The 12,104-nt window shown below is 38.7% G+C and overlaps 1 protein-coding gene across 2 annotated transcripts in view; it reads right to left on the reverse strand.

Annotated features, from left to right (window-relative positions):
• Positions 1-3,926: 3,926 nt before the first annotated feature.
• gpr158a (G protein-coupled receptor 158a) overlaps positions 3,927-12,104 on the reverse strand; it is a 69,513-nt gene continuing 61,335 nt past the window's right edge. The window contains exons 8-12 of one of the 2 annotated variants that reach the window (XM_032551796.1): positions 11,450-11,588; positions 7,851-7,956; positions 6,649-6,795; positions 6,465-6,548; positions 3,927-6,034 (exon numbers count right to left, since the gene is read on the reverse strand). In XM_032551796.1, coding sequence (XP_032407687.1) covers positions 4,190-6,034; positions 6,465-6,548; positions 6,649-6,795; positions 7,851-7,956; positions 11,450-11,588 — 2,321 coding nt within the window. In that variant the 3' untranslated portion in view covers positions 3,927-4,189. The remainder of the gene's footprint in view (positions 6,035-6,464; positions 6,549-6,648; positions 6,796-7,850; positions 7,957-11,449; positions 11,589-12,104) is intronic. The other variant, XM_032551797.1, reaches the window with a different exon arrangement.

A 12,104-nucleotide genomic window follows, 5' to 3' on the forward strand; every position in this document is an offset into this window, starting at 1 on the left:
TTTTATTTTGTTGTGACTTTTTTGTGTCTAGTTAGTTTTAATTAGTTTTTAATTGAATTTTCCTTTGGGATTAATAAAATATTTTTGGATTTGAATTGTTTTTTATTAGTTATAGTTTTAGATCTTTACAGACTTTTGTTAATTTCTAGGTGCACAATTTAAAAAGGTTAAACTATTTTACTGCTACTGTGTTTAAATTGATTGGGTAATGAATACTTATCAGAAAACACCATTTTGAAACATGTATTCAGTTATTATTGAACAACCAACCCGATTCATAAACACAAAAACTAAAGATGTTGCATCTTTAGTTTTATATAGTTCCAGTTATTTATGGTTTCCCCCATTAATTACTGCTTTCATTTCAGTTAAATGTTTTCTTTATTATAATAACCTTGGCCACACACTTTTTTCATATAAATATTTATTGCAGAGGAGGTATCTTTTATGTACATGCTAACACAATATAACACAATATAAATCTACCAAATATTCCCATATATTGATGCTATAAGCTTGTCATAGAGCAATAGTCATAACAAGCACAAAATACAGTGGGTTGGGGACAGTGTCACTCACTATACAACTTGTAACAGTCCATAAAATATAACATTTTTTCCTTTTTTTGTTCTATCAAGGGCAGTGAAACATCAGTCCTACTAAGTTCTTGAATTCATGCAGAAGCCACAAGAGCAAGAATTACGACGTTACAGCATTGAATAGTAGTAGTAGTAGTAGATTTGCTAGTACTTGCCGTAGTGTGACACTGTCCGGTCACAAGAGTCCAGTTTAAATGAACGCGGCTAGCCGAACTGAAACGCACCGGGGTTAACGATCAGTGGACAGAAAAGCTACAAGACACGGCATTGTCTGCGATGGCACAAGGACGACGGTTCGGGTTCAAACTTGCATCGATTCTTTGATGATGACGATAAAATACAGAGATCATTTCCAGAGAGACCGACAGTTAACAGACACCAGTATGTTTCACAGAGTTTAATACACACACACACACACACGCACACACACACACAATGGACAGAAGAAAAATAAAACAGCAAGTTGACGATCATAAATTATTCAAATTAAAGAACAAACTGGGCTCACTGTAACGTGATATTTAGTTTTATGATGGGATATTGCACTCATTGTATTTTCTACTCATATTTGAAGATTAAAATTCATTTAAAAGCAAAAATATCTCTTTTTTTAAAGTTACCATTATTATATTGCTTTATTTACTATTAGTATTTTCATGACACACAAATCAGAGGTGGTAAATTTTTCTAAAATAGTCCCTTTTCTTTAAAAAAACAACTTTCCTAAAGCACAATAACCAGGAGCAGGTCATTCGTCACCCATGGCAGTAAATCTCCCACATTAACTCAGCAGATAGTACACTAAAAAAAGAGAATGGAGCTCCAACTTAAAACAAATTACGGTAGTTAATTTGTTACACGTAATCAAATTAAGTTGGTCAAACTGAATTTATTTAAGTTTGCTTAACACGATAACTAAATTACTTGTAACAAATTAACTAGATTTTTTTCAAGCTTGATCACCCATTCTTGTTTTTCAGTGTATGTTAAACATTATATACATCAGTTGAAGCAACAGAATTGATATGAAAAAATAAGCGGAGTTGTTAGAGGCTGAAATTTGGTGAATTAAAAAGCGCCAACAATCCTTCAAATTGTGATACAAACTTTCACAGAGACGTGACTGCTAGCTTCTACAAACTGTTATGGTTTATTTCCTAACGACTGCTTGGTCCTTTGGGTTCAAATTAAAAGGTTTTTGTTTTTTAAAGAGAGCTTCTTTTTTTTTTTACCCAGGTTAATGATGAAAAGTGATTTCCTTTTATCTAATAAAATCAGATGAGCAAAATTCCCAATAAATCCCAAGATGCAACCAAGTAAAATGCGTCTTATTTTATGTATAAATCCATTAAAATGGCTCGCCTATTCTTTATATTTAGGTTTTTATTGAGGCAGTGGCTGAAAAGTTGAAAGGAGATTTAGTGTTGTGTTGATCTCCAGGTTACTGCTTCACCTCTTTATGGTGGATTTATGACGTTTCATCCACAAACACACATTTGGTGCAACACAAAAATCCATGCTGGTATCACAGACATCGGACCAACTCGTACTCCCATTTCATACTTTGACCCAAAATGCTGCTTCTTTTTTTTTTTTTTTGTTACCCGTAAACAAGCAATTTATTCATTCCATTGTTGGTTAAGCATTTTGATGAATTACGAAGATAAATAGTCATAAATATGACAGAACCTCATGAATAATTCATTAAATCGCATCCACAAACACATTGGGTGCAACATAAAGAGCCATGCTGGATTCCCAAACAAAACCGGGTCAGACTGACTTCAGTTTGCATCTTCGCCAGTTCGTACTCCCATTTCGTTGTATTAGAGATTATCACCATTATTTGGTTCTGATCCAATTTGGGACAGTTGGTTCTAGATAGTTAAAAAGACAGGGTGCTTTCACACCAGGCCTGTTTAGTCCACTTTAATTAAACTCTGGTTTGTTTGTCTAAATGTTTGGTTCGTTTGGGGAAGTCAGAAGGTGTAACTGAACTCTGAGGCAGATCAGAAAAGCGAACTCTGGTCCCCCTACAAACCTCCGTCTCAGTTCCTTTGAGGTGAACTCTGGTGCGGTTTGAATGGATATGTGAATACCAAGCGGACCAGAGACCGCTCCAAAACCAGGAAGAGGACTGCAACACAGGGCATTCTGGTTAAAAAGAACCAAAACAAAAGCGAGAGTCTAGCGCTAGCAGGAGAAATGGTTCATAGTCTTTAACGAAAGACAAAAGAGAAATCCTACATCCACTAAAATCTGACGCTACTCCGTTTTTGTTTACATTTTGTGAACTTTCTTCAGAGGTTTTTATGTCGTTTACTTCAGTGGTTCTTGTTGCAGTGCCCCCACAGGCGAGGAGGGGAGCAGGTTTTTCAAAGGGTTTAGATCATTTGCTGAAAATGTAACAAATGTTCCGGTTTGATCCCCAATTGAGTCGCGTCTACGGGACTATCTGGTGTGAAAACACCCTTATTACAATAAACCTAAGTGACCTCTGGTGGATAAAATAGTAAATTACATCAAACTGTGGGATGTCCCTTAGTAGACGGCAACAAAAGTCAGGGACAAAACGACCAAAACCAATAATCTGGGAAATGGCGACAAGGCGTATTGACCGGTGCAAATGACCTCCTTCTGTATTCTCCATTTTAGCTTTTAAGGGATATAAAAACAAGGCCAAAACTATCTGTTTCATGGGGGAAAACGCTAGCTAAAACATTAGCACTGATCAGTTGACAAGCAAGTAGAGTCCAGCTACTCGGCACCTGGCTGTGCATGCTGTTAATATAGATCACCGTCACAAAATCCAGACAAAAATCACTTTTTTCCCTCTAGACTGATACAAGATAATGCTAATAGTTAGGCACGTATAGTACATCTCTACAGACTTGGAAGCATTTTAATCTGTAGAGAACTACAATTAAATAGATCTAAAATATACATATATGCTGTGTGTATGATTGCCAGTGATATAATATGGAAATTAAGAGAATAAAATGTACATAAAGGACAGAATCTGTTCTGAATTTATGATTTTTGCTAAGGTGCTATTGAGTTACTTTCCTTCTGCTTTCGGATCAAATCCTCATTAAATACAAGTTAAACACCACATCACACTTCGCAGACTCTTCCTGTTTTATACTTCAACCCAAATCTCATCTATATGACAACAAAGACAAAAACTCTGAGCTGGAACCAACACATAATAATATCACTTTGTTGTCACATGTGGGTGAAAAAACATCAGACAGCAAACAGAAAGTAAAGACTGCAGAGATGTAGAAAGCTGATGTGTGACATTGCTCATAAAGTGTAACGGTTGCATAATTGGTCTACAATTTTATTTCCAGGAATTTTCCTGTAGTAATCTGGAATGCTCTTCTTGACTTTGTTTTGTCGTTTTGTACATATTCCAAATATGTAAAGCTGGAACAAAACCTCAGAAAGGAAGGCAACTTGTGGGTTAACTTTGCTTCCAAGTTACCATACAAATAGTAAAAGGTAATATATATATAACTCTTTGCAATTGAAAAAAGAAAAATTATACATTGATAACTATAATTTCAGAGGTCCATTCAGGTAGAGTGTCATGCCTTCTTGCTTGATTTGCTCTCGTCAAAGTCCCAGGGGCAAACCTCGGCCTTTGGAGCAGAACTAGCAGCCGCAGCTTTTGAATTTGGATTGCTCTGCTTTTCTACTGGGGCATTTTTATCAGAGCCTTTCTTACCCGACACGTCCTCAAAATCCCACGGACAAACTTCAGCCGGCTTTGGTTTGGCTGCTCCAACATTAGCGCTTTTCCTTTTCTCTACCTGCAGCCCCTCCTGCGGACTCTCTACGTCCCACGGACAGACCTCCGACAATTTCTGCTGGCTCAAACATTTATCTGAGGACTTTGTTAAACTTTTCTCATCCTCAGTGTCTTTTGACTTTTCCTTCTCAACCGTCCTGGTGGAAGGGGCGGCTTTCCTTATCGTGGGCGATTCTTTAGCTTTGGGTGCTTGTGCTGGACTGGGTGTCCTGTCTGTATTTGGAGAAACCGCAGCACTGTCGTAGTCCCAAGGACAGATTTCGGCTTTCGTTGTTGGTAGGGGCAGAGATGTTACCCCTTTGGGAGCATCTGAAGTGGGGTTTCTACCTCGTCCGTCCACAGGAGAGGAGCTCTTTTTCTGCTTTATTGTATCTGGAGACCGAGCTAACTCTGTCACCTTCTGCTGCTCTTCGAAGTCCCACGGACAAATGTCTGCTCGCTTTGTTTTGGAGCTTTCTAACGTAGAATGAGGCCTGTTTGACCTTGACTGACTGGACACTTGTTGCCTTGGTCCTTCTGAGAGACTGGTTTGTGTCTCACCTCCCTCTTCCCATGGACAGACCTCGGCTCGTACAGAAGTCGTCCTCTGACTCTCCTTTGAGTGTCTTCCACCCGATGGAGACTGATCAGAGGCCTTCTGCTTCTGGGATTTACTCCCTTTGGTGCTGCCTCCATGAATCGTCGTCGACTCTGTCGGTGCTATCGAGACGTGCTTCTGGATCTTGTTCTCAGACGGAGTCGGCAAGTCTTCCAACTCCCATGGACACACTTCAGAGACATCGTAAAGGTCTTTTCCCTGGACTGGATCGGAGCAGATTGGAGGCTGGCTGTCGGTCACCGGCTGCTTCATGATCCTGCCCTTGGCTGCATTTTGTTTGTAGTCAACCGGTTGGCTGATGATCATCTTTGGCTGACAGTCATTCTCTGTCTCTGCATTCGCCTTCATGTCTCTGCTCTTTGGCTGACTCTTCTTATTGCTGTCCTCTGAGCTCTGGCTCTTCCCAGTCAAGCCCAAAGTCTTCTCCTTGGCGCTGGCGATGACACTCAAAGACTTCTGTAGCATGGACGCTCTGGGGTGAATTGGTTTCTTGTCAGCTGTTAGATTGTGGGCACTCGCCGACTTGCAGACTAAAGGAACAGACTCCGTAGATTCACTGGGGGCGTTGATGTTCTCACTGGACTTCTTCTTGACCAGCTTTTTGCCCATCAGCGTATCTAGTAGCGACCCTTCATTTGAGGCGGTCTCCATCTTGTCTGCGGCGGCCCTGTTGGCGTCTTCGTTCTGGTCACGGACATGATCGTAGCTGCTGTGGGACTTCTTCAGAGAGAAAACCTTGTTCTTTAGCGTCTCTTCCTTGACTGGTTTCACCTGATGGCTGGGATCCAGCGGGTTCTTCTTCAGCATGCAGATGCTGTTCCGGTTGCTCCCGTAGTCTCCCACCTCCTTGTCTTCCCGGCTGCACTGCCGATGCACAGACTCTGGGATCTCGGTGATGCGTCTCATCAGCGAGCGCCCCAGACCTTTCTTGGAGCTCCGCTTCTTCTGCAGGTGTGGGTTGTTCGCTAGCATCTTCTTCCTTTTGTAAATCTCCAGCTGGGAGTATAACTTCTTCAGCTCCTCCTAAAAATGAATAAAAACAGAAAAGCAAATTGGTGAATCTTCGTTGAGAGGTACGAGATGCATTTCGATAATAAAACACACAATCTACTCCACTTAGACCATGCAACTTCATGACAGATGGCTACAAACATCTGCTAAATGACGCACTACTCAAAAATCACATGCGTGCTGAAAGAAAAGCAAAGACAGGACTGTTCTGCACAGCATCAAATAAGGAAACAACGTGTTTTAGTGTTAGGTCTGAAACAGCCTCTAATCTCGGGTCCTTGATTGGCTCCATCTGTATCTTCATCCGAGACATTAAGTGTTTCCAAGCAACCTGGATGTGATCATAAAACCACTTCCTCAAGAAAATTCTCCAAAGGCACCCAAAGCTTTTTGGTAGAGAGACTTCTTCAGCTCTAACAGACAAACAGATATCTCTGCTCACGTTGGTACGTTTTTCCCAAAGGCTGTCGCAAGACCTTACGCCACAGCCATTAATAGAACTGAGATGGCCCATTTCTTCTGGTGTCTGCAATAAAAAACTGCCATGGCTCAGTATTTGTAGAGGATTCAAACGCAACGCCAGGTTATGCAAATGACAAGAACAGATGGATGAAAACACTGCGTACCCGAATGTCCTCGGGGTCCAGGCTGTGCTCGCTCCACGCCGAAGTGATGCTGCTGTTGAGGTACGACCCGGAGCGACCCATGTCAAGCTCGTCCTCGTAGGCCTCAGAGGCGATATCATCCCTCATGTGGGTTCCAGCGAACAGAAACTGGAGAAAATGTGTTAAAACTGATTAGTAGAGGTTGCTTTATTGGCAATATGACATTTAAATACTTGTAAACTATAAAAGTGGTGTTTGTGTTCCACTAATGCCTGTTGATGCAAATTCAGCACAAACCAAGAATCATGTTGGAAGCACATAGCAGCCTTCTAGAGGCTGAATAATACCCAGTTATCACTAATTTACTTCATTTGCACATAAAATATCTTAAAAATTTGATTTATTTAAGTTTTGTACAGTGCCTATAAAACGTTTTTGCCTCCAACATAAAAGGATGTTTTACTCCTTTTATTGCTTTTACAAATCAATCATGATCAACAAAATTAGTTTAAAAAATCTTTGTTTTTAAACTGCAATATTGAGAAAATTTATTTCTACAAAATAATGAACCATAAAATGTACCACAAAATAAATGATTGCATAAATATTCACCAACTTTCCAGTAAATTACCTAATTTAACAGAGGTCCAGCCAATTGGTGCATGGAATGGAGATCTCTGAGTGCAGTGAATGTGTCTATAGTGATTGTTGTAAAAAGACAAGCGAGGAAATATTTATGCAATCACAAATTTAAATTGAGATTTTGTTTTATTATTTTATAGAAATCAGTTTTGAATAAAACTTTTTTTTTTAAAAGCCTAATTTTGTTGTTCAATGATTTGTAAATGGAATAAAAAGGGTAAAAAAATTTCACATGCACTGTATGGGCTTCATTCAATTTAATAATTTATAACAATATAATAAATAAATAAAGGGGATTCCTAAAAACATTTTTTAAAACAACTTGAGTTAGGGGTTTAAGCTCACCTACAAGCACATCAACGACTATATACAAAATCGCAGCTACAACAGCATGGATTAAACCAGAAATGACATCAGAATGGCCTAGTCCAAGTAAACTGAACTGAGAATCTGACTGAGGACAGTTTCTAAAAGCCAGCTGTTATTTGTCTTCCTCTTCTGAATTTTGCACCTGTTAGTTTAATAAAATGCGTGTCAGTTTGAGGTTTACGTCATGATGAACAGTTACAGGGTTTGCCCACCTTGGGAATGAGCAGCAGACCCAGAGTCACCGTCACCGTCAGGTGGGTGTGGGTGAAGAACAGCAGCAGCATCCAGTCTGGGTGGAGTTCATGAGCCAGAGTGAACCTGGGACGCAAACGGAAAAATTTAAACACAGCAAAACAAAAAAAAAACAAACACAGAGAGAGACTGCAGGAAAACTTTGACTAGACTGGGACTTTTCTACAACAGAGTATTAGGACCAGGCTTGGAAAAAAAAACTCTTAGAAGAATAAAGTTGTAATAATTCGAGACTAAAGTCCTAATATTACCAGAATAAAGTCAAATTACATGAATAAACGTGTACGCGGATAGTCAAAATAATACAAGAGTAATGGTGCAGTATTATAGGAACAGAATCACAGTAGTATGAGAACAAAGTCAGTTACAAGAATAAACTCGTACGAGAATAAAGTCAGAATATTATGATAATTAAGTTATATATTACTAGACGGAAACAGTTTAAATATGATAATAAAGTCGTAATATTACCAGAATAAAATTGTAGTAAACACATCAGCACCAGATTATTATCACTAGCAGCAGCCTACTGCTGATATAATCTGATGCTGATGTGTTAACAGATTAAGTTTTACTTTATTTATAAAACAAATACCAAAGTATAACTTCACAACATTCTTTATTTTACCATGGTTATGTGACTGCCTTTTCATGTTGGTCATCTCATAATAATATAACTTTATTTTTGTAATTTAAATTTTTTTCCGTATTTTCCTGTTTCTGCCTGTAAAAAGAGAATAAACCATCTTGTCGGTTCCACTGTTTCACTTATCATTCCATTTGAGTGATCGCTTTGGCAGCTGGAATATTTTATTCCAAAACTTTCAGAATGATTTGCAACAACAAGAAAAGAGAAGTGACCTTGATCTGGACATGAGATTCGGTCTATTTTTGCATCCGACAGCCGTACGCTGGATGAGATCATTAGAGGCTTGGACAACAGCGGTGAGAGGAACGATCAGGATTTGAAGGCATGGCGCCACAATGCAAGCAAATGTCATATAGCAGCCTCATTAAAGTCGGGAAATGGGTAATTAATGAACAGGTATTGTGGTAATAGCTCGACGGCGCGGATGAAGGCAACGGTCCAGCATGCAAAATGTCCCAGAAGCCTCGAAGTCTGTCTGGTGATGAGTTTCTGTGCAGACGAGGGTTTAATAGCTCCGGCGTTTTGTCTCTCCTTTGCCCAAATCGTCAGTTTATTCCCTACACCGGCGTAAAGAACCGATGAAAACACAAACCTAAAGCCTGAGCTCCTACTGGCCGCTGTGGGATCAAGCAGCTGCTTGGTGAGACGAATAGAAACTCTCTAATTTATAAAAGGTGACCTATTACACTTCCTTAAACAGGTTAGGATAGACTTATACATCAAATGTGTCAAACTCAAGGCCCGAGGGCCAAATCTGGCCCGCAGTAGCTTTTTATGTGGCCCTCTAGATTCCAAATTACATCATGAAGTCCGTCCAGTTTTTCACAATTCCACAAAATTTACATCTTTTTCTAATCTTAATGCAAATTTTTCTCAAAACTGGCCAAAAACATTGGGTACAAGTGACTGCTGCCTCGGCCTAAATGTCAATACGGCGATTAATAAAAAGTCACATTTAACATCATACATTAGCGCAAATATTTCCAAAATGGCTCCACAAAATCAGTGATTTTGATTGCAAAAAACACAAAAACAATCACAAAATCTTGAATGGACTGGAAAGGTGTCAAACACATTTTAATTTTAAGAAACACTTACTGAATTTCATCAATAGATTCTGGCTCAACCGGCCCTTTAAGAACATTCAGATTTTTGATATGGCCCAAAATTAAACATACCTGGTCAATAGGATGCACAAAACATGTTCATTAAATTTTTTGCACAAACCTATTCTTAGATAAAAGATTTTAGAGCGTCTTGTGACTTTAAATCCAAATAACCTGCTGCCGGCCACGCCCCCCCCCCAGCTCAACGCTTACACTTGCACGTTAAAATGGCTGCCAACAGACGTGCAATTAAACAACCATACATGTGGCAAATCGTTTCTGGATGGTAAGCAAACAACAAAACACTTGGCTTTTCCAGCAGCCATTATACAGCGCAGAGGAAGGTAAAACCAAAACTTTGACAAGTTTAATTACGGGAATTTGTTAAAGTTAAACATAAAGGTTACAAGGTTACTCAGCTAAAAGTAAAAAGTACAGCATAGTAAAAATACTCCTAAAAGTAATTTTCTTCTAAAATGTTACTCAAGTAAATGTAACAGAGTAAATGTAAATAAACAAAAAAGGGTTAAGCTGACCAATAATAATGACAAAGTATTTATATGGAGTTCAAAAGCCTCCAAAACTCAACATTTATTTAAAAACCTATGAATAGCAAAACATTCAAGATGAATAAATGTTTATTTAGAGCTAAAATATGTCTGCCGAAAATTTCACCTTTAATGCCGTCACAGAAAATAAATCACGGTGGCGCTCTTCATTAGTAAGTAATGTGATGGAGCTGATCTCTAAGCTAGGGGCTAAGAATAGCTGCGGTGATGTCAGTTCATTTATAACATCTTTGTGCAGTGATTTGACGTGCAGAGCGGAGGAACTTCACCGTGAAACAGCAACATGAGGCTTCGCTCTCAGGTCACATGTAACAGGCCTGTGGAAGTTATGCTTCATGATTTTTATGTGATAAACAAAATGGCACATAAATGTGAAGTGCAATTAAAGTTAGGAGTGGTTATCAGTATTTTCTACAGTGTTTTTCTTTAAAGATCGTTTTACTCTGCAAGCTACTGCCCCCAAATAAACGTTTACACTCAGGCGTGAAAATGGCTGCAATCAGACGTGCAATTATACCACCGTACATCTTTGAAAATCAGAAGTGGAGCCTTCTGCACAACCAACAATAAAGCAGCAAGTGGTTCCTGGATGGTAAGTTGACAGCAAAACTCTTGTCTTTTCCAGCACCCATTGTACAGTACACACAACGTTAAAACTAGCTGACCAAATGTGCTGGAATTCTGCTTGAGTTGCTAGGTAACAGGGTTGGGCTTGGGGTTTCTAGGTAACGGCGCAGGGCCCGTAGAATGTAACTTATCGGAAGGTTTTTGAAACATTTTCCAGACACCAAAAAATATGAACTTACTGCCAAAAAACAGCTGGGTGTTTTTTTTAAGTGCTTGAACTGTTTTGAGAACCACTTGAGACACAAATGGCCAAACAAAATCGAGCAAAATGTGAATTTTGCATAATATTTTCTGCATTTTTCTCTTTTCTGACCAATCACTGCGACTTGTCTGTATTTTACCCAATCCCCTTCTAATTAACTTCCTGATTCAAGATGAGGCAAGTGTGACAGCAACGGTAACATTTGTCTTTTCCTACTTTTCTTTTTTTGTAAAAAAAACCCCACCACTTAGAGATTTACTTATACTGTGTCTACAGGTCATATAATGCTTCACAAAACTTGAAAATGTTGTTTGCACTTCAGATATTAACTGTATTAAATTCTTGTCTCTTTTTTTGGGTGAACTGAAACATCTGGGTTACATTTGGGAGCAGAACGGGGGATTACCTGATTACGTGGAAAATGGCTGACAGCACCAGCTCGTTGTGAACGGCGATGGCCATGTACCGAGGCTCGTGGAACGCCGACGGCACGGTTCTCACAGCGTAACAAAGGTACACGGCCCACAGCAGGAAGAGGAACTCCGCTGTTCAAGAAAAAAATGCTGTTGACCAACAATCCTTAAAGAAAAATGCCACAACTCTCCAAGTTCAACATATTTCCTCCTCAGATACACATAATTTTTTGCTCAACAACAAATTTGGTTGCAGCTGTGGTTTTTATTCATATAATAATAAAAGAAATTACAGATCAGGTTTAACTCTGAAGGTAATCAGCAACAGAGAAATGACAAAATTATATAAAATATATAAAAAAATATAATTTATGTCTGCTTTTCTGTATCTGACCTTTTTGTAAAATATTTTTTATAACAGAAAAATTAGAGAATTGTAAAGAAAAGATATAAAAAATATTTTAAAATGTCATTTATCTTATATTTGCTTCTCTGTGACTGATGTTTCTTTTTTTTAATATTTTTTTAATCACAGAAAAGTGACAAAAATGGAAAGAAAAAGATAAAAAATATTTTTAACTATAGTTGGTCTGCTTTACTGTGTCTGACCTATTTTTGCAAAAATAATTTTAGCACAGAAAAATGACA

Source organism: Xiphophorus hellerii, chromosome 21 (genome assembly GCF_003331165.1).
Source record: "Xiphophorus hellerii strain 12219 chromosome 21, Xiphophorus_hellerii-4.1, whole genome shotgun sequence".
Taxonomy (NCBI): Eukaryota; Metazoa; Chordata; class Actinopteri; order Cyprinodontiformes; family Poeciliidae; genus Xiphophorus; species Xiphophorus hellerii.